General features: G+C 44.3%; 1 protein-coding gene across 2 annotated transcripts in view; it reads right to left on the reverse strand.

Annotated features, from left to right (window-relative positions):
• LOC138266670 (pulmonary surfactant-associated protein B-like) overlaps nt 1-27,539 on the reverse strand; it is a 51,353-nt gene that overhangs the window by 14,687 nt on the left and 9,127 nt on the right. For both annotated transcript variants that reach the window (XM_069215475.1, XM_069215474.1), the window contains exons 3-7: nt 20,860-21,042; nt 20,102-20,267; nt 7,841-7,986; nt 2,903-3,109; nt 1,852-2,038 (exon numbers count right to left, since the gene is read on the reverse strand). In XM_069215475.1, the coding sequence (XP_069071576.1) occupies nt 1,852-2,038; nt 2,903-3,109; nt 7,841-7,986; nt 20,102-20,267; nt 20,860-21,042 (889 nt within the window). The remainder of the gene's footprint in view (nt 1-1,851; nt 2,039-2,902; nt 3,110-7,840; nt 7,987-20,101; nt 20,268-20,859; nt 21,043-27,539) is intronic.

A 27,539-nucleotide genomic window follows, 5' to 3' on the forward strand; every position in this document is an offset into this window, starting at 1 on the left:
ACCCTACAAAAAGAAATCTGTAATATCGAAAATGAGTTCTTTCTGGCACCACTGTGTTCATCTCCACACATTCTGACTGTCCCATTAACAATAACACTCCAGTATATGAGTAGTATAGTTACGTTGACTACTTGAATGTCAATCCAGCTGGAACTCTTTCCTCTAATGGCTCTTTCATCTTTAAAAAGTACATTAACCAAAATCATTTGATACCTTTAAGGATTTGAATTTTGGCATATCATTGGCAAACTATTATTTTGGACAATAGTCACAAATCTCCACATCTTCAAAATGAGTGCTATTTTTTTTAATTTCAGAAATAGTTAGGAGTATTTTAAATATAAAAGCTTCATGAAACATTGTGAGTCAACATTGGTGAGGAGAGGCACTGAATAGTATAGCTTTTTAGAGAGAACTGAAGGCACTCGATGAATGAGCCTTAGATTTGATCATTTTAGAAAATAAACCATCTGAGAAGGCAAGGGAAGGTTCTCAGTGTTTTAAGGGTAGGAAGGATCCTGTTAAGGCATATAGTGGTGTGGAGTTTGAGGTGGCAGAGTAGACCAGGTAAAAGGAAGGCAATGAAGAAGGCAGATTCAGAGTTTCTGATAGTCGTGATCTTATTATGGATTGTTATTTGTGGTTAAGGTGGTCTGTGGAGAAGATCAGTGGTTGGGATGGGGGTGCGAGGAGTGAGTTCACTGTGTGGGACAAATACTTTATGAGGATCTAAAGAGATATAATAAGGTCTTGATAGCACCTTGGCCTCATTAAGGGCAGCATTCATGGTGTCAAGTGCAGATTTGTACAATTCAGGATTATCACTAGTGAATGATTTTCTCCATAGCAGGTGCACATCATGGTACTGAGGAGCAAAATATTGGGAGACATCAATTGTGATGAGGTGGATCAGGTGAAAATGAGAAGTGGCTGTGGACATTGAGGGTGGAATGTAGTGTGCTTTCTGAATGTTGTTTAGAGTTTTCATCCACCTAGAAACAAAGCGTTGTCAGCCATGGACTCCTTTTTCAGAAGAACATATGAGTTGAGGTTACTAGTTCTATAGCCATTCACAGGTTCCAACTTGCTGAGGAGTCACTGGACACCAGAAAAAATTAGATCAGCAGATGTTAACTGGAGAATCAGTCTTGCAAGAATGAGGACCATCTCCAGAAGAAGCAACTAGTTCTTGATATCATTAGAACATCTTCTTCCTAGAGAAGGCATTGAACTCCAGCACCTATAGTGATCAACAGGATAACCGTCCTCTAGGGGCAGAGTTTACAAAGATTATAGGTGGGCCAAGGTGATAATCAGAGATCCCTATCAGATTGTGAACTCCCAGAAGAAGGGATCCGAGATCACTCTACCAACCAAAGATCCCTATTAAATAACTCCCACACAGAATCAGAGATCAGACATCATCTGGGTTGCTCCAGATTCATAAGAAAACACTCTTCAACTTCCAAGAGAAGGAAATGGAGACTATGGAGACATTAGAGATGTTAATGCAAGTACCTACAACATAAACAGCAAGGGGAAAAGCCAGTTCTACTAGATCTAAGGGAACTCTTCCCTCCAGAACAGGCTTAATAGTACAGGCTAACAGTAATAGACTCATAAGAACGCCCAATCCCAGGGACAGGAAGCAGATGCCTATGTGGTAGCAAAAGGTCCATGAGAAAATGTTCTCCCTGTAGTAAATGGACAATCTCAGGATTCCAGTCTTCATAGGTGACGTGCAAGATGATGTGATAATATCAGAGCCCAAGGGTTCTGACTTATCACCTCAAGGTCTAGGTTATCATAGCACCTTGGAAGTGCAGGAGGCACCCCATCCCATCACCTTACCCTCACTTTCCTCCAACTCTTGGCCCTCACACAACTGAATCTGTGTGCAGACGTCTTTTGGGCTACCCCCATTCTTCACAGCTGCTACTAGGTCATCCTTGCTTTTCTCCTTCATGGTTGTGCAGATTTTCATGATACTGTCATCCACCTTATCGCACATGGAATCAACAGCTCCTTTGATGGTGTCCTATAAAAATATAGGATGTGTTAAACACACAAATGAAATGTAATGTGGAGAGTCTAAAATACTTTCTACAAGGTAAAGAGTGAAAGAGAGAAACATACAATGAGTGATCAGCACCCGTCAATACCACATAACATGCCATTCCATCAGTGATTCCCACCACCATTGGCTTTTTGTTACGGATCTCGTTATATGACTTCTCATTGTGACATTAAAAATATTTTTTTTAGACCCTGCTTATAATTATGCAAAGTTTGGTACATATGTTAGGCTGCATTACTTTGGACATTTTGTAAGTGCTTTGCTTTTTCAACAGAGAAGAGAAAAAGCACAGGCGTAGGTAATAGGTATTTGTCTGTGTTTATATCAGACAGCTCGTCATAAACTCAGTTTGGACTATGAGAGCATATTTAGCTTTCTGAATTGTTGTGATTGGTGGCCAAAGGTAACATGTAATTTCTAGAGATCCAGGGCATTAGCCTGGAAGGATAAAATTATTATTTGTTTGTTCTAGCAATTACTTTCCAGGGATCAGCTAATATTCCACTTAACCATGAAATTATGAAAAACAAACTTCAACTTTAAACATGGCTCATAGACCATCTTTGAGTTCTGGAATAGCTTTCCCCTTTCATTCTGCTTGCCCCTCCACCTCACTCACCAAAAGTTCTGTGTAGTTACTCGGCCTCGAGTAGAATGGAGTAGAAAGGGGGTGCCCCTGGTCACTCACTACAGAGATAAGGGTATTAGGGATGGATTGGTGTACCTGGTGAGCAACACCAAGGAGAGACTGGTAAAAGTGGAAAGGTACGCTTTAGTCTAGACCTCAAGCCCAGATATTTCTGATGCCAAGTTTAGGTCACTCACGTCATCAAGTTTTCCCCCGACATAATTCTTCAGGTTTGTCACAATCTGGGTGCAGCCTGAGCATTTCACAGCAGTTTTCTCTTTTCTCTTGTTTTTCTTGCCCTTCTTTCCTTTCTTGTCTTGCTTCCCTTTCTTGTTCTTCTTCTTCTTTTTCCTCTTCTCGTCCTCAGTTGCATCTTCAGGACCGCCATGTGAAGAGGCCTCGAGCTGTAGAAGTGACAGAAAGAAGACTACAAATCACTGAGACATTGACCTCGATTTAGTAGGGGTTTCACAGGTACTTGTGCTGTGCTGCACAATTTCCTGCGGTGTAGCAGGCATTCTTAATTGTAAGTTGATCTAATAGTTTGCATCACATTTCATCGCTTTCTGCCACTTTGCTCCACACACAACACATTAGTAGATAACTCCATTAGAGAAGTCAAAGGATGGGCTAAAAATAAGGAACTAGTGTGAAGGGCGTACATGCAATACAGTAGGCGTTCAAACACTCCCAATGACCTGCCATTCCTTTTTTTATTAACTTGTACAATGTGTACTTGATGTACTAGTTGTGTCACACACATACACAATTTCCAACCTTGCCATCCCAGAAGAACTTGCAGTAGGGCCCTTTTACCAGGAACCTGCCCCTTGGAGTCTGACCTGGTTGTAACGAATGATGCAGGCATATATTTTTCTGCCAGGGATGGTCTAATTCAATCCACCCTAAGATATCTTCAGCACTTATTGGCCTTCTCTCTGATCCCCTTTATGTATAGAGAGTGGTGAAGAGCATGTACCTCTCTAAAGAGATTCACCCAGATCAATTGTACATAATGGGCCTGATTTACAAAGCAGTTTTGGTCATAAACATATGTAGCTGAAAATTGCTGAATTTGGGCCTGCTAGATAACACAAAGAACGTGTAAATCCATGTATTCTTCTGTAATTAACAATAACCAATAACACTAGTTTAACCACTAACCTTGAGTCTGGTGCACTATACTGCCCAGTGTAAAGCACTTCAATGCCTCATCAGGAGAGTGAGCACTATCTAACTGCAATTACAAGCACAACTGTACATTATAATTATATGCAATTACACTTCTCTGTGAGGGGTGGAAAGTGGTTGCTACAAGGCACGGTTCAACTTTTTGGACGCCCAATACTGAAAGTTTAAAAGCATTCTAAAAGTTTTTTCGATTTCGATCAGGGTAGGAAGGGGCAGAGCACCCTCAAGTTTCATGGTGATGTAGGGAAGGGTTTTCTACACTGGGAAAAATAGTTTACATCTAAGATAAAACAAAGCAAGAAAATCAACACTTGCACATAGATGCTGGAACCTGTGGGAATCAGCGGTGGTCGCCGCAAATCTCAAGGGGAGGGGCGAGGGGTAGGGTACGGAGATGGAGGGGAGAAAATAAAAAATAAAATAAAATAAACTTACCTTACCGCTGTCTCTATCTCCTGACGCCTCACACTCCTCTTTCCTCCATGTGGTGTCCCAGCATTTGCTGGGACACCAGCACAGGCTCCCCAGCAATCCTGGTGCTGCTTTCATGCCAACCATAGCATGAATGCAGTGCCAGGATTGGTCTCAGACAGTGCCTTGGGGTCTGTGCAGTTTCTGCAGCTCTCCCGTTAAGCACAGCCGAGCTGGAGAAACCTAAGTGCGCATTTGTGTTTGGCCGGCCTAAGACGGTTAAGTGCGCATTTGTGTTTGGCCAGAGACGTCCTGAGACGGCTGGCCAAACACACATTCACACTTAGGTGCACACTCTCTCCTCCTTCCCCCTCCCACCTCCTGTGGCCCTGCCCCGCCCTTCCCTGTACTTCTGGCTGAGCCAGCAGATGTAAAATAAAACGATAGTGCAACTATCGTTTTTTTTTAACATCCTAGCTCTTGGCCAGGGCGGCAACACTCCTTCGCCATAGCGAAGGAACCACCCCTGATGGGAATACGAAATGTAAAAATGCCTTATAACTGTCAAAGACCTACACTTGTAAAGCTTTAACTGGTACAGCTTTTTGGAGAAGTACATCTGGGAAGTTGTGTAAATTCCCGAAAGTTATACATTTAGCCCCGTGAGCAGAAGTACATTTATGGGTGCAGATTTACAACTTTTGCATACGAATCGTGCCCCAAGTGTTAGGGAGTGAGTGGAGCGGTTAGAGTATGAGATATGGGCAGGTGTGCCTGTGTCTGCATCTTGTATGCATGTAGACAAAGTGATATATTCCGCAGCTATCCATGGCTGTCCTTTGTCTTGCTTGGAATGTGCCTTTGTAGTCTCCACATTTCCCTACAGGACATGATGTAACAGCATCCTTTGACATTAGATCCCCCTCGGGGTGAGATCATAGGTGAGCAATGGATGCCGGCATCACTAATCATATATTTTGCACCGCCCACTCTCTTACAAGGCGGGAAATCCTAAACCAGCTAATCAAAGATGTCTTTCTCTAGATTTAACGATGGCTAATGTGTCCCTGAGATGAGAGTCAATATTTGTAAATGTAATCCCCACGTACCTTGCTGCCTAGGGAGATAAAATGTATCTTATCACAGAGAATAATCTATCTAGGAGTGTTACATGTTACCTTAGTTGATGGCTGACTTCAAAGTTTAATGTTATTCAGTTTGGGGACTTGGTACTCTCTTGACCTCAGAGCAATGCACTGGGGTTTTAGGCAGGAACCGCATGCAGTACAGGATCAGGAATGTTATTCCTCATTTTGGGCCCAGCAATTTGTGAAGGCGCGTAGCTGGAGTGGAGTTTTTGGCTGGAATTGATAATTCTCCTAGTTTAGTTGGGCAATCTCAGAAGGAGGCCCCATATGCTCTCCTAAGTCTGTTTACAAAATGCCTTTTCTACGCTTCATTCAAATGGATAAAACAAAATAAACACATACATGGTAGGTAAAAAGGACATGCGATAAGCCCACCTGTATTCCTATCTGCAACCTGGTCACTAAGAGATAAATAAACACTGCTCTCCATTGTACTGACTCTAAATTAATGAATTCTCTAATAGATACGTACTTCTTTTTTCCTGAAAGGTACTGCTGGAATTATAAGTTCCGTTACTTGATTGAGATGACTTTTTTCTAGGGACATTATTTTCCCATTAAATTCTGGTAATATTACTTTTTGGCAGTGCCTCATATCATTAAAGAATCAGTTGTATCCGACTTCGTCACAGTGGTGCACTATATTACGCATTCTAAGAAACTTATTGAAAAAACAACCACTGGCAAAGGCAAAGGGTCTGGTTTTGGCTGCCGGCGTGTTGACTTTGTCAGTGCTACTTTTGCTTTGTCATGGTTTTTATAGAATTTTATTGTCCGGCATGCTACTGGGCCCTCGTCAATCTAAAAAAAAATCATTGGTTAAAAGCAAAATTATTTTTGGTCTAAAAAATTATTCATTGCCATAGTAGGTACTGGCATGTAAGGGAACTACTTTGTGTGTGGTGGGTGTGTGTGTGTGTAAGTGTTTGTGAAAAGGCAGAATGCTGTCACTCACACTGTTAGCCAATAGATTCAGTGGCCTAACCCACTGCTCCATGCTGTAGTAGGGCAGAAGGAAAATTAAATCTGAACACCACATTAACAAACCAGTGTACAAATGGGGCTGGCTGAAAGTCCCTATACGTAAGTATATTATCCATATAATAATAGTAAAATCGAAAAATCCTAGCTAGCACCAGACCTAATGAATTGCCTTGCCCGGTGAATCTGCTATGCCATAATATAATGTTTTGATGCATCATATGCTAGATACATTACTGAATGAGAAAATAAACAGAAAGCAGTTCCATTGAATATTGCCCACAGTATACATTAGCACACAGCTTCTGACAATGGTGGCAGCGGCGGCTGGAGGAGAGTTGCCCCACTGCTTTATGCAGTGGGCGAAAGGGAAAAATACAATGCTAATAACGTAAAGTTATTATCATTTTTTTTCCTCAGGGAGCCAGGTTAGGGTGGTGTGGGGCTGGGCTGGAGGAGGGCTAGAGGAAGAGTGGTGAGTGCACATAAGTGCGCATGACGCTTTGGCCAGCAGTGTTGGCCCGGCCAAACAGTCTTGCACACTTTGCATTTCCCCACCCAGTTGTATAGAACAGCCGGGAGGAGAAAGTGCACAGGGCTCTACTCCCTGTCTGAGCGCTGAAGCAGGGTGCTCAGACCAATCACGATGCTGCTGTCATGTTGTTGACAGCAGCGTCATGATTGGAGGGGAGTCTCGAAGCCTTGTGCTTCCGGGAGTCCGAGAAGGAGAGACGGAACCGTCTCTCCCAACATAGAGGTAAGTTTTTTTTTTAACATGTTTTCTTTTTTATAACTCCCCCCTTCCCCTCGCCACTCCGGTTGACAAGTGACCGCCACTGGACGGTGGCTTTCAAAAGTATATTGCTGTGGCCAAGTCGAACAGTGCTTGTTTTGTATCTCACTGCAAAATGCCAAACAATAGTAGCATGCTTTGTTACTTGCTTACTATGCCATTTTTACATCTAAAAGAATTACATATTTTGGTCTCTGTATCAACACTAAATACTTTATAGTGAGGCCAAACAAAAGCACCTCTCCATATCGCATTGTGCACCTCTGCCATACTTTCCCGCACATACACACACGTTTGGAGTTTTGCTCGCCGTCTGGAAATAACCTCCTTTGATATGTCTCTGAGACCATTTCTTTCGTGGTACTGCATTTCATTCATAAGCAGCACAGAGTAGCCAACACGTCAGCATCTTTAACTGACCACCATCTTAAATGAAAAACCACAAACAACCAGACCACGACAAAATGAAAACACCACTATAACAAATTCTGAATGCCCATATAAAATATCGGAAAAGGGTCTGTGCAGAACTTTTAATTTAGCATTTGTGCCAAAGGAAAAACTGATGAAGCAGAGCATGTCATAGTGAGTATTATTTTGTGAACCCTTACCTCAGCAAGGGCGTTCTGCCAGAGCTCCATGCAGTACTCTTCTTTCATGCACAGTGAGGCTGTCTCTTCACTTTGGCACCAGTATTCGGAGCCTTGCAGGCACAACTTTGGGTCGTCTAGATGGGACAGTTCCATATCAGTTCCCCCTGCAAACAAAAAAGACAGGAACACAAATAAGTGATCCACGAATGTGGACTCAGAACTAAACAGCATTATTATTGGACTAATTCATTTAATATTTACCTAACAAAGTAAGACTTGGATCATGGACTGTTTAGCAGCAATAATGGTACATAGATCGGTGAGGGGTTGGATGGCTAGCATAGTTTTGAGACTACGGACCGGATTTAGAGTTTAGTAGTTATAGTTAGGGCCTAGTTTCCAATGAAAAAGTATTTTTGACTTGCCTATATCTTTAGTATCGTTTGCTGAATCTTCATGAAAGTTTCCCTAAAAAGTGCCCTCCATGGTCGTGTTGAGCATGGAAAGTTTTGAGATGATCCATCAAGCGGGGGCCAAGAAAAAAGGGGGATTAAAAAGTGTGTTTCCCATGTTAATATAGTCTTTAGACATGCCTGCAGCCTGAACCGCTGGATGCAATTACACGGAATTTGGCAGAAATGTAGCTCTTGATCCGGAAAGCGCCTTTATTGTTATTGGGTGTAAACCCATTCAGTAGTTTTTGAGATATTAAAGGAAATCCAAATTTGCATACATGGGGGGAGCCTAAGCACGGATCTCATTGTGAGATCTGATTGGCTGTCAGCACTTCAACCAGAAAGCGATGGCAGCCATCTTGGGACCAATATACATGATAGCACCCTATTGAAATGCACTGTAGTGAATGGCAGGTTTTGAGGATCACAAAAAGGAGAACGTATAAACAAATTTTAGTTACTATATGAATCATTTGTTGATGGTACAATACTAGTTTTAGGAATTATGGTGTTTCTAGGGTGATTTTACCCTGCTAGGAGTTCATAAATTATGTTGGAGAGAAAACTGTTTTCTCATGATTTTCACATAGAGGTTATGGAAGGTGCTCCAGAAGCTGAAATGAGAGCATATTTTCTGTAAATTCACACTATCTTTCTCAGCCATATGAGAATGCAGTCTGACATTCTCAGCAAAACATGAACTTCCAATAGGAGCAGTCTATCAGTTGATTCCCTTGTGTTCTACTGCAGCTTTCCAGAGTGTTCTAAAAAACAAAGAGCGCTACAGTCTTACTTATGACTAAATTGTGACACACCTGAAGCCATCTTGATTGGATCAAACTGGTAAAACTTAAAACATTTATTTTAGAATGGACCAAATGATGGGGACCATTTTGTCATAGAAATTATGGGTAATGCTGAAGAAATTAAAATTAGGGCACGTTTTACGCCAGTTCTCAAATATCTTCCTTTTCTATTTCATTAAAACATTCTGACATGCAGACTGAAACATGCACTTTCAAATCCAGCAGCAGACTGCCAGTTAACTCCCTGGCTAGCAGCAACTTCCAATGTTCTAACATTCTGAATTTTTGCTGAAAGTGTGCAATTTGGATGGAATCAAAGTCAAAAATTGAAAGCATTTTCTACTGAAAGTACTGCAGTAAATGAGGAGATTAGGGAGCTCCATAACAAATAAGTCTCCCAAGATGGCCACCAGAGAAAAAAGCTCAAATGTAGCACAAATATCACCCAACTGTAGCCCAAGTACAGCCCAATGACAGAAGTGTGCAAAACACTTAATTCTATGACAGGACCGGAGGCGAGGATCATGCAGTCCTTTCTTCACCTTTATTAAATACAGCAAGTTCAAAGTTCAAACTAAAAACATCGCAAAATATTCCAACTCCCATGAGGCCATCAACGTAGCCATGGAAACCATAAACCAATCATAACAGTATCCGAATGTCCATATAAATGTCCGTCGGATCCAGTCCTTCCTCTTTCTTCACTGCTGACTCATCAGTTAAGTCCCTCGCTTCTTTAACGTTTTCTTTGTGTGTGGGGTTGCCTTGTGTTAAGAGCACTTAGCGTGACTTGTTTCCTGTTGTTTGATATAACATTTTCATTCCTGCAGCGCGGAAGGCTACAGCCCGAGTGCACCTTTCAGTACCTTGTGGGTCCACTAGGTGACACACTTTCGCACCACACTCTGTCCTGTCAGGTGTGCTCCAGTCTGTCTTATCGCTTTGAGCAGAATGTATTACGGACTACCAGTGCGCGATCGGAGAACAATCTGCCCCTTGCCCTCAGGGTCTGCAGGATCGTTTACCCCTTCAACCGTCGCTGACACCGCTTTAGGCGGTAAGTGACAGACTAGGCCTGTTTTTCCTAATGCCCTCAGAGGGCAAGGGACTGCTCTGTGCAGGCACGACCTGTGCAAGATACCCTCTCAGGGCAACACTAAAAGGATTAGGCCCTAGATTGTGGCCCTGAAGTACCAGCGAGGGGGCTGCTCATAATAATAGTTGCAGGGCGTGTGACAGGTGCTCTCACCCCAGTAAATGCAATTAATAACATTGTGGAGAGGACACTGCACATATCCCCAGAATAAATAGAACTGTTTAGACTATTTACATAATTTTGGCAAATTAGTCTGGAGTCCTTCGAGGATCATGCATATGCCCCTAACCTGGCTGCAGATGAGTGACCTCCTCAGCACCACCCACCTGCAGGGGTCAACAGACTTCTCTTGCAGGTGATTGCCAAGGAGCTGGCACCCCTGCAGGACAGGATGACCAAGCTTGTGGACCAGATTTCGAACACCCCAGGCATTCTGAGGGACTCAGGGGCCCAGACCAGTGCCTCGACCAGGTCTTCCTCCTCCAAGCCAGTTAAGCACGGCACGGGGCACCTGGAAGGCTTCAACAAGCTAAGGGAAGCCTTTCGTAAGAGTGCGCAAACGCTAAATAAATTTAACCTGCCAGGAGGATGCAATACCCAGAGAGCCTGTTGGCACAACCGCCCTCAAAGCGAATCCTGACCTGTGGTTCCCCGATTCAGGAGGGGTGATTCCAATGAGGAGGGCTCATCGGATGAGGGGTGCGATTCGGGCAGACCTTGGCGCCCGACTGCAACCACCTTAGGCTATGATGAGGAGGAGCTAGAAAACACAGATATGTTTGATCCCGAAGACATTTACCACCCTAGGTCTTCAGAGTGAGTCCCGGATTCGAAGGTGGTGGCTTACCTGGCCAAGGCAATAAGGCACCCCTTGGACAAGGAGGTGAGGGCCCACTTGTGCGCTGAGTGCCCCAGGCCTCCTTTGGATGGCAAAGTGGCAACCACTCCATCCATTGATCCAAAACTTTGTACTTTTTTTGCCAAATACAAACAAGCAAGGATCAATCGCTCCTGGTAATCTTGCCAGGACAAGCTCCTGGTCATCTTGGGACCCTTAACCAAAATTATCGAGCTGGCAGAATCTTCCAGGCAGCCAGGGTCACCAACGGCAAAGGACATATTCGCGGGCTGGGCACAGCGGGCGGTTTGCCTGCTTGGAAATGCCAATTGTGCCATCTCTGCAGAGAGACGTCATTCTTTCCTGATAAAAACTGACCCCAAGCTTGGAGAACTATCCAACTCTGAAGCTGGAGTGATTGCACAGGGCCACCTTTTTGGGGGACCCTTTGAAAAGGAACTCGGAAAGTTTGTGGTGACCTTTTTGGCACTTGATAAAGCTCAATCTTCTATTAAAAAGATTTTCCTCTGGAAGGTTTTCTATGGGGCCGGAATGCTCCTCCAGCCGCACCTTCCAAGCTGACCCCTCCAGAGCACAGGCCCGACGCAATAACGGCTGGAATGATCGAAGGCAGCGAGCCTTCTTCCCCAACTGAGGAGGCAGTAGAGGCAGATTCTACCGGTCCGCAAGAGGAGGCGCTAATGCCCCGGAAAGCTCTACTGTTAAGCAGTAGCCTTTCTTCCCCTCAAAGTCTGGGAGGGAGACTGAAACTGTTTGCATACAGTTGGAGACAGATTACATCCGATCCCTGTGGGATGGAGACAGTCAGGCATTTACACATAGAATTCTATGGCACCCCAATTCAAAAGGTGAGACCACATCCTATACAGTTCAACTTACAGGAGTCTCTAATGATCGAGACAGAGGTACAGGAACTGCTGTCCAAGGAAGCCATCACCCAATCAAACCTACACCCAAGGGTTTTTTTGAGCAATCTTTTCCTCGTCTAAAAGAAAGACAAGGGCTTCGGTCTGGCTACTAACCTCAGGGAGTTCAACGAGTGGCTAGATTATCGGCACTTGAAGATGTGTCTCTGCCTCCTTCGAGAGACCTCTTACTGGAAAGCGATTGGCTGGTTCGCCTGCACCTCAAGGACGCTTACCTGATGGTCCCCATATTTCCTCTGCATCGTTGCTTCCTGCAGTTCAATTTGGCCTTTGGTTGGTGCCCTAGTGCTTCACAGAGTTGCTGAAACCAGTCGTGGAGACCCTAAGGACTTAGGGCCTCAGGCTGATAATTTATCTCAATGATATCCTCCTGATGGACCAATCTCGCACACAGTTGCTGGTCCACCTAAGCACAACTATTGTCTTATTTCGGGACCTTGGATTTGTCATCAACAAGGAGAAGTCAATGTTGACCCCGTCACAATCCACACTTTTCTTGGGATTTCTAATAGATACCATACCAGCCAAGTTAAAACTCTCGGAATACAGGAACTCCAAGATCAAGAAAGAACTTTCAAAAGTGATCAGGAGAGACATGATCTCCAGCAGACAAATAGCGAGGGTTGTGGGACTTTTGTCATCCTCGATCCAGGCTATTATCCCTGCACTACAGGCCCCTACAGTGGCTGAAGGCGTACCACCTCAGGAAAGAACTCACACACGCTCTGAGCTGATGGAGTTATCGCTGGAAGCCAGATTGGAGATCCAATGGTGGATAGACCACATGGATACATGGAATAGGAGAGCGATCTTTAGCTGTCTCACAGACTTGATAATAGAGTCCGATGCCAGCAGATTGGGCTGAGGAGCCCGATGCAGATAGATCTCCATGGGGGGACAATGGACACAGGAGGAGTTAAATCTTCATATGAACTGACTGAAATTCTAGCGGGCTCATTAGTGATCCAATCCCTGATGCAGGACAAGGTCTCCTGTTGCATCCTGTTAAGGATGCACAACACTTCAGCGGTTCAGTATATCAACAGACTGGGAGGCACCCAGTCCAAGGCTCTGGCAGAGCTGGCCAAGGATTTCTGGCACCACTGCCTACAGAAGCAGATCTAGGTGACAGCAGAATATCTTCTGGGTTCACAGAGCATGGTGGTGGATTGAAATTCCCGCTACCTCAAGGATTCCAGTGATTAGCAATTGCATCCTTCAATTTTCCAGTCTCTGATGGATCGATGGGGACCCTATAGCGTGGACCTTTTTTCACCCAGATTGAACACGCAGCTCCCCAGGCACTTCAGTTGGAGACCAGATCCGGAAGAGGAAGCAGTGGATGCCTTCCTGCAAGACTGGATGCTGGGTCAGGGATATGCCTTACCTCCTTTTCTTCTGATCCCCAGGGTGGCAGCTCAGGTCAGAAGACAGAGAGCTTCTCTAGTACTAGTTTACCCGATTTGGAAGTCTCAAACGAGGTACCCGACTCTGCTGGAACTTTCCTGGATGGAACCTTTGAAGTCATCTGCTTTGGTGGGGGGTCCTGCGGGATCCGGCAGGATGCCCACACCCTTTAGTAACCCAGGGGCATCTCAACCTCATGGCATGAAGGATTTCAGGGTACAATGGCAAGACATCGAGTTTTAAGAGGACACTAGCAACCTTATCAGACAAGCTTGCCCACCAGGCACGACTAAGAGATATTATTCAGCTTGGAACCGATTGGTCCCATTGGTGTTTGGAGAGGATCGTGGATCCCTTGGGGGTGCCCGTCACTCTCATAATCAATTTCCTGGTAGAACTGTGCAATTCTGGATTGGCGTATTCCACGATCAATTCTTTCCGGTCAGCCATTTCAGCAGGACACCTACCCATCAACAGCGTACCAGTAGGGGAACCCCCCTGGCTGAGTATGCTTCTGAAAGGGGTCAGATTATCTAGACCTCCGGAACCCAGATATTCAGGTTTATGGGATGTGAATAGAGTGCTCTGCCTTCTTTCAGCCTGGCAGGATAATCAATTCCTATCTAGGAAAGAGATTTAGGTGAAACTATCCATGTTGTTGTGTCTTATCTCCTGCAAAAGGGTTTCGGATGTCCCTGTCCTGGACTTTACGGAAAGGGTTTTCACCCTTGAGTGGCTTGTGTTTACAACTTCCAAATGGACCAAGACAAATACCAGGTCAGTATCATACCCTAGCTTTGATTCTCATCCTAAGCTGTGTGTGTTAAGATGCCTTAAAAAGTATGAGGAAATGACTGAGGAGATAAGGTCTCCGGGAGAAAGGCAGTTGTTGATCACTATTAAGAAACCACACAGGGCGGTTGCTTCACCGACTATTGCCAGGTGGGTTTGATAGATTATAATGGAAGCGGGCATCGATATCCATTGTTTTGGCACTCATTCACCAGAGGAGCCATGGCTTCAAAGGCCATAAAGGAATGTGGTAGACTGGAGGACATTATGAACGCGGCCGACAGGTCAACAGAATCCACCTTTAAGAAATTCTATTTCAAACCTATACATGAGGCCACGTCTCTTACAGGTATTTTATGTACTTTTTCCATATTTATGGTATTTATTTTGATTCCTATGTTGTTACGTAGATTATTCTATTTGGGGATCAACTGTTTTTCATGACAATTGTTTTACTCGTAAGCATTGGTTTATAGTGAATTTGGATGTAATATTGCTTTGGGTAGTCTCATCTGCTTTGAAACCAGAGCATTCATATCTTTCTATGTTTTAGGAGGCGATTCAAAAACAGATTGAGGCCGCTCGAACTTAACTTCCTACAGTGAAGAAGAAGGAGGACTGGACCCGATGGACATGTATATGGACATTCGGATGCTGTTATGATTGGTTTATGGTTTACATGGCTATGTTGATGGCCTCATGGGAGTTGGAGTATTTTGCGATGTTTTTCGTTTGAACTTTGAACTTGCTGTATTATATTTTAAGTCCTTGCCTCCGTGTCCTTAATAGAATTTAAACTTTCCTTCACGATAGCTAGGGAATTACTAATTTCCCTGTTTTTTTCAGTTTTATATAGCACAGACTTGAACCGAAGGTACTGGAGTGCTTTACATGAACATCAGTTATATTACACAAGGACATATTAATTTTGGTTTTAGACATGGGGAGAATAGGTGATTTCCCCAGAATCACAGAATGTCAAGCTGACGCTGAAACGTGAACCTGGTTCCCCAGATGCAAAGTCTGCAGCTCTAGCCATAACACCATATCCTCTCCCCCAAGTGAAACATAGAATCATGTGATCAACTGGATAAAAAAACATTAATACAGCAAATAATTAAGAAAATGCTTTGTCAGTATTTGGGAACTCAGACAATATGTCCTCATTTTAGTTTTTTAGAGCACTAACCATAATGTCTATCGAAATAAGACCCTCTAATTTGTATAATTTAAAAAGGAAATGATTTAGGAATTACAATTTTGATTACATCAAGATGATGCCAGGTGTGCCACACTTTTGTAATAAATATAGGATGTTAGCAATCTAGTTGTTCATTAGGATACTGTGGTGTGGCAGAGGTCAGGGGCACGGACTCGGATAATTGAGTGCAGGGAGGAGGGTGCAGAGGCAACAAGTTGACCATGATGGGCAGGCAGGAGGGGCAGTGGCACCACAACGCACCGTGGAGGGCAGCAGAAAGGGGGGCAGGGGCAACAAACCAACCAACCATGCAGGCTATGCAGGAGAGGCTATGGCAATATAGCAGACCATTGAGGGCAGAAGGAAGAGCCAGTGGCAGTATAGCTCTAGAAGCCGAAAAACCTGATTCAGGCAGGAGACTCACAATGTTTTTAAGCCCAAAAAGGCTTTATTTTCTCTGTCTCCTACCTATAATTTCCTCTTTTTCAATGTAAGTTAATAGGTAAAACCTATTCCCCAGGTTTCTTTTTCAAAATCTCCCTCTCACCAAGTTCAGAATGTTGGCAAGTATGGTACATTGGTTATTGGAGAGCAGGAGGAATGTGGTAGGGACATGGACTTGGATAACAGAGGGCAGAAGGGAGATGGGCAGGGGCACCAAACTGGCCTTACAGCAGGTGTCAGGGGTTGCAGCAGCACAATACACCACACAGGGCAAGTGGGACGGCAGTGCAGCAGAACAGACCATGGAAAGCAATAGGGAGGGAACAGGGACATGCATATGGACAACAGAGAACAGAGGGAAAAGAGGCAAGGGCAGCAGACTGACCATACCGGACAGACTGGAAGGACAGCTGCAGTGTAACAGACCATGAAGGGCTGGGGCACGTGCAACGGACCAGACAGAGTATGAGGGAGGGGATACAGCCCTGCACATAGAAATGGAGGGCAGGAGGTAGGGCAGGAGCAGAAAGCTGACCATGAATGGCAGACAAGATGGGCACTGGAAGCACAACACATCATGGAGGGCAACCGTGAATCTGTAATGCCATACACACAAACAACAGAGGTGAGGTGGCAGGGGGCCAGGGCAGCACGTTGACCACACAGGGGAGGTGGGAGGGGCTGTGGCAGCACAGAAGACCATGCATTGCAGGCGGGAGGGTTAGTGGCAGCAAGGGCCAAGGTGGGCAAGAGGGAGGGGGCGGGAGCATGCATAAAAGGACCATGGAGGACAGAAAGGAGAGGTAGGGGCTGGATACAGAAAAGAGAGGGCAGGGGAAGTGGCTTCACAACAGATCATGCAGGCAGGAGGGGCAGTTGCAGCACAACTGAGCACAGAGGGCAGAATGGGAGTGCCAGCAGAATGGACCATGCAGGACAGGAGGGAGGTGGTAGTGGCATGGAACTCGGACAGGCAGGGTGGAGGTGGGAGGGACAGGTGGCAGCCATCTGACCTAGCATGGAATCACAGAATGCTAGGTCAGATGGCTGGGCAGAGGCAGCTCAACACAACACTCAGAAGCAGATGTGTGGGAGGGAGGTGGCAGCTCAACACAACACTCAGAATAGATAGGAGAGGCAGTGGCAAACCGATGGAACATGGTGTGCAAAAACGAGGGAGCAGGGGCATGCCCACAGACATCAGATGGCAGGGGGGAGGAGGATAGGGACAACAAGCTAAGCACAGAGGCTAAGCAGGAGAGCAATGATGAAACATAGAATTGGGCAACTGAGGGCAAGAGGAGTGGGCAGGGATGTCAAGGTAAATGGAGAGCAGTTGCAGCACATCAGACCATACAGGGCAGAAGGAAGAGGGCTGGTGCATGGACTCGGACAACAGAGGGTAGGTAGGAAGCGGATGGAGTGACAAGCTAATTGTTCAGGGCAGACGGGAAGGGCTGTGGCAGAACAACTACCACACAGCGCTGTAATGAGGGAGCAGGAGCATGGACTTGGACAATGGATGGCACGGAGGAGGGGAGCAGAAGCAGCAAGCATGGCTGAGGGCAGCGCCCAAGGCCTTGCGTCCAGCCCCCCACCCCCACAGTGCATTACGATGGACACCTTACTCATTGTTAAAAAAAAAAATCCTTCAAATTCACTAAAAATAACAAAGGTTACAGGGACTTTATAATTAGAAAATAGAATTTTAGGAAATACGGACAGTCACCAAAAAAACACATGTTGCAGGGGTGTTATAGTTAGGTTCATGATTTTACATGCACAAAACCATAGAAATTCAGCTGTTATAGTTAAAGTTATTTCAAGTAACTATAATTCTTGCCCTAAGGTAACTATAACTCACACTCTTGCCATCTACTGATAATTACCCCAGATATTACATCACTCATGACATCTTCTATGGCATCATTGATAATGTCACTGTAGCATTTGCATTAAAATTATTGATGAGAAAATTGTACATGGTGAGGGTGCAAGTTATAGTTACAGTTACCTTAGGGCACGCTTATAGTTACTTGGAATGCCTCTAACTGTAATAGCTGTGTTTATGGTAGTATCAGGGAACTGAACGGTAAAACCTGGCACACCAGGCTATAAAACAAGCCCACAAACAACCCAGAACCGACCAACACAGTGACATGTTGGACTTTGGGTACTTCCAGTTTGCGCCACAGGCCAGTTGGACCCTGGTCCGCCCGTGTGAATTTGACTGCATTTAATTAGTCCAACTCACTATTCGAATCTGATAGGACAAAGTCAAAGACACACAAAGAAAATAAACTGGCAGGGCAGCTGAACTGAGGTGGAAATGTGCATCTACTTGGAGCAAAAATGAAAAGTTAGTGATCCACAACTCCTCTCTCTGTGACAATTTTCTTTTAAAAATATAGGAGTGCAGCAAACGAAATATAGCACAAGTGACAGTGTCCCGTTAATTTTATGTAATTGTTTTATACAGCACTGGTGATCACCTAGTTGTGGCCACAGAGCGTTTTGAGTGTCATAACAAATTGAAGGTCGTAGGTGGCCAGGATGTGCACTTTGAAAACCCTGGAAGTGTATAGGAATTATAGGAATAGCTTCAAGAATAAGATTCAAAAGATGTCACAATCTTTAAAGGTACAAGTTCTGGGGCAAATGAGAAGTGTGCCAAGCATCTAACCAACACGGCTATGACCATTTGAAGGAAAGAGGAGGAATTGTTAACCATATGCGGTGGAGATGGGCCTTACGCATGCTAATACCCTATATGGTGATCTTTGGGTTCGGGTGAGACAGGTTTATAATTGTGTCAGAAGCACAAGATGGCGCTATAGAACCACTCTGCCCTCCATGTATTCTCTATGTGTTTGCATGTGCATCTTTTTATGTGCACAAAGCAATGTGCAGTACAGTACTGAGATGACACAGTACATTAGGTGATTAATTGGGAGTGTTGTCCACAGAGACAGAAAACCAGCACAATGGCTAACCTTGTCATATGGTCCAATATAGCCATTAAGAGGAACTGGTGACATGAACCTAGGGCTTAAAGTAAGCCGGTTCCTCCGGATCTCAAACCCGGTAGTAATTAAAAACTGGCATTGAAACGGGTCCCTATCAAGACCTATATCCATATCCTTAACTTTACTGGCAAAAATACTGATCGATTTCTGAACAATGAAAGGTAAAAATGATGGAGTAATATTTGTCAGTGATTTAGTCCTGTTTATTTTTTTGTGTAGTATATTACTCTTTGAACTGAGCTACATCTAGGTGTATATAATGGGCCTTGTTTGAGAGCTCATGATTTGAGGCTTAATGCAGTGAGAGTTTCTCCCTGCGCCTGTCAGTGGGTCATAAAGGTGTTTGGAATACATGATAATGTAATTCTTGGCCTCTGCAGCATGCATAGAGAAATGGTCACATATTTCAGTTGCAATTGTAATATTGTGCATGCGTGTGTGAAGGAGATACACAGCTGTCAAAATATTGACTAAGTGAAAATAAAAGAAAATGTAATGCTAACAGGTGAGTGGGTGTGCACTTTGTGTTTGGAGAGTGGTGAATTGAAGGAGATGTGAGAAAGTGCATTCAGAAGAGAAGAAAGAGACAAGGTGAAAGATATGCGGATGGACGAAATGTGGAGACAAATATGGCGTACATGTCTAACATGAGTGAACATAATAGGAGTGACTTATACAGTCCGAAGACCACTACCCCTTCCAAAGGCCTCAGTAATGTTTAATTCACACTCACAATTACAGAATTGTAACATTTCAAGTATCAATTATTTAAAACAAAATCATTGTGTTGCTCATTTAATTTATAGTTGTCAACCATTGACAAAGCCAATGGCCCTAGCAGGTTTTAGGTGTATGTCAGTCTTTGTGATATATCTGGATGCAATAACAGAAAGCTCAGAGAGGCACACTATGAGAATCATAGAACTTTACTTTACATGTATAAGCCATGCATATAGAGACAGCCTTTTTAAATCCCACTTAAAACCCTGCATAAATCATGTCCGAAGGTAGAGTGGTTTGTTTAGTTCATCAGAACCCAGAGGTTTTGCAGTTAATACAACTGAGTAGATATTTGTACACACTACGCCTACTGTTGTCATCATCCTTAAGTTGTTTTTAACATGCCTATAAACTGAGCAGAAGAACATAGGCACCTGTTGCTTCAGAGACATCAGCTTGTAGCACTACAGAACTGGTCAATGTTTCATGTAAACCACCTGTGACTCCTGAAGGAGAATCACTTCCAAGGCTCCTGAATGATCCTCACCTCGGTTGCTGCACAGTTTAACGTTGACACAGAACTTTGTCGGGTTCAGGTGCTCCTCGAAAGCGTGCATAATCGCATCCCTGAATTTCCCAATCGCCCATTGGCAGGGCCACCTTAGAAAAAATGTCTTTAGGCACACGGTGCTCAGTGCACCTCTGATCTGACCCTGCAGCAGATGCGAGAGAGTGAACAAAAATATGGGTTTAATCACATGCATGTGTTTGTTTGTGAAATATAAATGTTATTTATTGCACACTGAGGCGAGGGGGTCTACGGTTGAGCGAAGGGAGACAGACACTGGGTTGGATGGCTCAAGAGACTGGCGCTGGGATAGAAATCCAGTCACCTCTAGTACTGGACTGCTCCTGGAATTGATGCAGGTGAGCGGAGCCTGTCTTCTTAGATTGTATGAACCCAGGGGTTAGGGTACAGAACCTGTGCCCCGAGGCCTATAGTGCTGTATGGCTGACAGGATCGGATCACAAATATTGCGCCAGTCACCTTGAGAGCTGGACACACACACACTGTGCTGTTTTAACGATTTTTGAGCCCCTGGGAAAGTCATATTTTGCGGCCCTCACAAAAACTGTTGAAATGTGTCTTTCTAAAGCCCCCAAAAATCCTTTCACGACTGCTGCACGAATACAAAACTAGTCATCCCCTGGACTACATGACTCGGGTAATTAAATACCTTCTGCCACTCCAACAGAGCGATTTTTGAGGGAACTTCACACACAGCCTCACGCTGTAATACTCACATCGCTCTGATCATCAACTACATTCCTTTTCAAAAAACCGAATATGAATTTGCAGGCCTTGCACAGGAGCCACCAGCGACCACGCAGCTTTATAAATCGGTCTTTCCTCCTCCACTCCATGTTCTCCCCAAAGGGATTCTTCAGACTTCCAGCAGACTCTCCAGCGCCAGAGCCAATCAGCGTCTGGGGCAAAAAGAAATAATGATAAAAGTGAGAAAGAGTTCATTCTACATACCCAATACTGAGGGGGAGGGGGGTTCATTTCACAACCCACCAGGCGAACCAGCCTACAGTAAAACTGGGAGATGTGCCCTTAGGATGCTGCTTCTGAAAGCCCTTTAGGCCTGGGGTAGAGTAGAGTCAGTCACATGACCATGGGGCGTCTCTCAAAGGCTGGGCAAGCAGGAACAGTCATGTGTAGCTGAGCTGGTGGTTCAAAACCGCGTTTTTTTAGGACATAATCAGTTATATCATGTCACGCTGGTGTCAATCGGAGACCTCCAGGACTGGGATCAAGTCGGGCATATGTCATGCCAGTGGCTTTAATAGGCTGGTAGGAGAGAGAAGAGGCAGTGGCATCCCAAGGCTGTATTTTTTGGAGACTGTACGGGCGGGGATAGAGTCAGTCACAAGTCAGGTGGGTACCTCTGAAATACTGACAAAGCAGTGGAAAAGCCAATTGAAACCCATGCCAGACAGCACTTCTATGTGGCTAGGTGATTTGGAGAAAAGAGAGAAATATTGTGGTGGAAATATCTAATAAACACCTCAAAATAGTGTTTTCACTGTCCCATAATTCATCTAGAGATGCTTTCTCACCTACAGAACCCCTGGGTCAGGCCCCAGCTTCTACAATGCCATTCCCAAATCCATCACCCCACTCGCCATCAACTCCAAACACTACATCGTCCTCGGTGACCTCAACTTCCACCACAATGACTTCAAAGATACAAACATTGTCAATCTTCTGGAAAGCATGAGCAACATCGGCCTCACTCAACTGGTCACAAACTCCATACAGCACAGGACACAGGCATGACCCAATCTTCACTGCTAGCAACAGAGTCAAGTACAGTCATGTCACCAAACTCATCTAGACTGAACACGCCACCATCCACTTCACCTTCGCAGGATCCCCTTACACCACCACCAAGCGCCCCAGCTCCTCCCCCCACAGCTGAAACAGAGTGAGAGAGACCCAATGGATGGATACCTTCAACAACACCCATTCCGATCCAGCAACCAACCTGGAATAGGTCCTCAAGGACTTCTTTGCCTGGATCACTAGCTGTGCAGACAGTTACCCCTATCAAGCTCACAAAGACCAGAAAATCCACCAAACAAGCCAGCTGGTATACCAGAACTCAGGACCATGAAACACAGCTGCAAATGCCAAGAAAGATGATACCACACCAGCAAAGCTCTCCCAGACTAAGCCGCCTTCAAGTCAGCACTCAACAAATACCATCAATGCCTGAAAAACACAAAAAGATGTGCCCTGGTGGATCGTATCGAACCCAGCTCGGAACTCTTCAACATCGTCAGAGAGTTGTCCTGCCCATCAGCCTCCAAAAACACAATCTTGCCTTCCTAGGAACTCTGCAACACCTGGGGGACTACTTCCACAACAAGATAGCCACCATTTACAAAAACTTTGAACCCCAAAACGCCAACCTTGACAGCCACCTCACTCGAATGGACTCCACTCACATCCATCCGCTCACCACATGGCAACAGTTCACCACACACAACCCAGCCTTGATGAACTCCATCTACTCTAGAGCACCCACAGACCCCTGCCCCACCACCTCTTGAACATTGGGAGCAAGGAAATCAGCGGCAAACTCACCTCCATTCTCAACATATCCATCACACAGACACCTTCCCTGACCAATGGAAACACCAGAAGTCAGACCCTCTCCACAAAAAAACCCTCCTTCGACCCCAGCAAACTAAAGCCCCATCTCTCTTCTCCCCTTCCCTGGGAAAGTCCTCAAGAAAGCCATCAATCATCAACTCACTGGACACGGAGAGTAACAACATGCTGGACACCTCCCAAACCGGCTTATGTGCCAACCACAGCTTTGAGACTGCCTTGATCTCTGCCACCAGTGACATCAGTATCCTCCTCGACCTGGGAGAGACCGCTGCTCTGATCCCTCGACTTCTCAGCTGCGCTCAACACTGTATACCACCACACCCTTATCAGGAGACTCCGCCACATCGGGATCCAGGGAGATGCCCTGAAATGGATCACATCCTTCCTCAAAGGTCAAACCAAGAAAATCCACCTACCGTCCTTCACTTCAGAATCCAAGAGCATCATCTGTGATGTTCCTCAAGGCACAGCCCTCAGCCACACCCTGTTCAAAACATACATGATGCCTCTGGCCAACATTGTCAGAACCCATGGCCCCTACATCAACACCAGTAAAGCTGTCACTCAAGCCCTAGTCATCCGCCGGCTGGGCTACAGCAATGCACTCTATGCAGGACTCACCAACCAACTCCTAAAGAAACTCCAGACGATACAGAACTCAGCTGCCAGGCTCATCCTCGACCTCTAAAGATGAACCCACATCACACTCCACCTCAGGAACCTCCACTGGCTCCCCATCCATAAAAGATGTCAATTCAAGATGCTGATACACAGACATGACCAAGGACGAGCATACATTAGCCACCACCTGAAATTCCATCAACCCTCCAGACACCTCACTCCTCCTCCCTCACCCTCACTCACACTCACACTCCCTCATCTGCCAGAGCCACAGTGGAAGACATTCCTTCTGCTACCTCACTGCCATATCCTCGAACAACCTTCGCCTGCACCTCTGAACAGCATCCTTTTTCCCCTGAGTTCAGAAAGGAGCTCAAAACCTGGTTTTCCGACTGACAGCAGCAAGAACACAGCACCTGGATACTCTCACTGGTGATTAGCTGCGCTGTACAAATTTGTGTTGATTGATTCTTCCAGAGTGTGTGTGACCTTGCAGCTTCGTGGCAGGGCTGAACCTGTCTGTACAATTGGTCTCTTTTATATATGAAACAAGTAAGATAAAAGGTCATAAAAACGCTGCCACAAGGTTGATTGTCGCTATAAGCAGAATTACCTCACAGAACTACCGCAAAGAGACGAAACTCTGAAATGGAAAATACCACTTCAATAATTCTTGGATGGTTACATTCCATTTTGGAGAAATGCTAAGGCCTGGAAAACCAAGTCCATAAAATACAAATGTGTGAGATCATGCCACTTTTTGTGTGGTCACCTCTATGTTTTGAGGACTGATGATCTTGGCTTTTTGGCTCACACAACATTAACTCTGTCCAATAAGGAACTGCTGTTCATTCTCCAGAGTATCTGCTCTAACACTTAAAACATGGTAAAACTGGACAAGTTATAAGGTAAAAACTTTGAGCCGGCTGACCTGATTGGCTCCATCAGAGTCAGCCTGAGGGCTCCTGGGTCCCAGTCAACTGGGAACAGTGAGTTATGATGGCCACTTTACATTTTTGTGCTTTTAGTCTTAAAAAATATTTTTAAATTCATATATCCTGCCCCCAAAGAGTATTTTAGTGGTTTTTATGTATTTATTTAATTTTTTGTAATCATCAGAAATTGGTTGTGAGATTTGCAATGTGTGGTGTTTAGACTTTTTGACTGGCTTAGAGTTGCAAAATTCTTGCACAGTTTTCAGAGTTAAGCCTGTTTGTTCTCTGTCACAGCTACAATGGTTGAGGATACCATTTAAGTATTGAAACTGTGTGTTTGACCTGACTGGAGTTTGGGACGTTTCACTTGGGAGCTACTCACATCCTCCTCAACTAATAACTTATTTTCTTACAAGACAATTTCCATAGATAAACCATTTTCATGAAAAATAACCAAGTACAGGGAAAAACGACACAGTGCGAAATCCCAGGTTAGGTATACAAACAAATGACAAACCTATTGTAATCCATAAAATAATATGTATTGTAACACCAATTGCACAAAAACAAATAAAATACAGGGGTCCTATGCAAGGTACTCAGCATTGCTGTGGTGTGTTTCAATGTCCACTGCTCAGGAGCCCAGAAAAGGGAGTTTCAGTGAAATGGTGAGTAAATTAAAACAATTAAGCAGATGAAAGAGGTGCAAAGTGGAGATGAAAGGAGCAACACCAAACTCCATGAGTGCCCCACAAAAAAACAAGATACAAACAGTTAAAAACTCATGGGAAAGGGAAGTTTGAAGCTGGGCAGGGAACAGTAAAAATTGTTTTATTTACCTACATTTTAATTTGGAGTCAATAACTCATTGCAATCCTAAATAGAATGCCGAATGTTACATATACAGTAGAACTATAGATGGGTAACAGTGACTAACCCAAGGGTCCTGAGTGATATCAAATAAACAACAACAACAAAGGTACTTGTTTTTTTTGCTTGATAACTCTTAATCTCTTTTTAGTTTTACACATTTTTAATTTGAAAATATATTTGTCATTTTTGTTAAAATTAAGTATAATTTTCATGCTACTTCTCCAAGTGACGTTGTTAATGGCGACCGTTGTTATTTACTGGTTAGTGTAAAAAACAAAGTGAACACCTAATAAAGGATGTCTTTAAAAAAAGTATTATTATAATTGAATTATCAATTAGTATTAACGTTTGCTGAAATGAGTTGTAATCAATATAGCAATGTTAATGCACTTAATCAAAGCAGCTTGTCAGGAAGTACCCATTCTGTACTGTCACCAACAAGAAGCCTGCCACAAGCTTCAGAGCTCATTTCGGGCTTTGATATATGAAATATTTGTCCATCTAAGACCACATGCAGTACACATGCCACGTCACAAATTTCAAAGTTGCACTATGGCTCATATTAATACCTGCTTTGCGATGAATTTGCGTCATTTTCTTAACGCAAATTTAGCGCAAAACGAACTCCATATTTAAATTTTGACTTTAGACCATCAAACTTCAAAATATTGGAGTTTGCACCTTTTTTTAGATGCGTGAACCTACCTTGCATCAATGAGATGCAAGGTAAGAGTTCCCATCTAAAAATGGTGCTAACCCAATAGCCCCATATTTATCCCCCGTGCTAAAATGACGCATGGGTGGGAGGAGGGGCTAAATAATGGTGCAAAGCTTGCTCTGCACCATTATTTAATGCCTGGGTCAAACCAGGTGTTAGGGGACCTGTGTACCCATTTCCATGGTTAAACACCATGGAATGGGTCAACAGGTGCCCTCCTCAAGCCCCAGGAACACCCCCACCCACACCAGAGGGACACCGGAGGATGGGGAACCTCATCCCAGGTAAGTATAGGTAAACAAAATTATTTTTAAATTAAAGTGCCATCAGGGGCCCAACTTGAGGCCCCCTGTGCTAGCCATTGGGGTGGTGGGCATGACTCCTGTCTTTTCTAAGACAGGAGTCATGTGGTATGGGTGTTTTTTTGTCAGAAAATGACACTAGGCTGGTTAGAGGCATTTTCTTTTCTTCTAACCAGCCTAACATCATTTTTTGGTGCAAAACCCCCTTCTCCCATACTGCCACCCCCACCCAGCTAACGTAATTTTTTTTTTTTACGCTAGCCCACCCTTTGCACCGGGTTGCGCCATTCCATAAATATGGCACCCGCTGGTGCTCAGGAATGGTGCAAGCCGGTGCTAAACTTTTTGATGCAAAACTGCGTTAGTGCAGTTTTGCATCAAAAAGTATAAATATGCCCCTAAATGTGGGAGAAATCCTTCCATTTGCTAGGAGAACGACAGTCATAAAATCTAAAATCAGCCAGTCTCAGTCCTCAGGATAATGACTAAGAATTAGAAGCTGGCAGGTGGACAAGAGGGACAGAGCTAGAATGAAGAAGACAAAATTAGGCTTGCTCTCTAAATTAATAACCTGTTGGGTCATATTGTGGACACTACAAAGAAGAACATCTGAGTAACTGGTCTAATAAGTTGTTTTTCTGTAATAATAAGATGTTTCTAAATTGTTCTTCTATAAAACAATAATAATAAAGTGAGTTTATGACAGTGGGTACCATTTACATCTAAACAGGGGCCTTGCAGTGTGTCACTCAGCCACTTGTTTTGCAAGTGATTGCACAACCCAAGAGTTAAATGGGTAGGGACTTGAGCGGGTTTAATAAGAAGTTGTTTCTTTTTTGTTTTCAACAATGTTGAATTTAACAGAAAATGACACGGCTCAGGTTACATTGAAACTCATATGGCTATTGGATGTTCTGCAGTTAGGCCGCCTGACATTTTGGAAGTAATGAAGAGAAAGCTTAGGACCTGATTTAGATCTCAGCAGATTGAATACTTTGTCTCAAATGTGATGGATATCCCATCCACCGTATTACGATCTCCATAGGATATAATGAGATCATAATACAGCAGACGGGATATCCAGCTTGTTTGTGACAGTGTTCCTCTCCGCCAAGATCTAAATCAGGCCCTTAGTCTAAGACATCAGGTGAAACAGTCATGCGTAGAAGTTGGTTATGCTCCTGAGTAGGACCATGGTGCTGGAAATGTGCAGGAGAGTGGAATGCAGCCCTGTAGCACTTGCTAAAATGCCATTTAATGTTACATTGATTTCTCATGTGTGGAAGGGCGTTCCTGGCAATAGGTACATGTTACATAAAAGTCAAGTTTGATTGTATGCCAACATGAGAGCA

The sequence above is a fragment of the Pleurodeles waltl genome, chromosome 11, assembly GCF_031143425.1.
Source record: "Pleurodeles waltl isolate 20211129_DDA chromosome 11, aPleWal1.hap1.20221129, whole genome shotgun sequence".
Lineage (NCBI taxonomy): Eukaryota > Metazoa > Chordata > Amphibia > Caudata > Salamandridae > Pleurodeles > Pleurodeles waltl.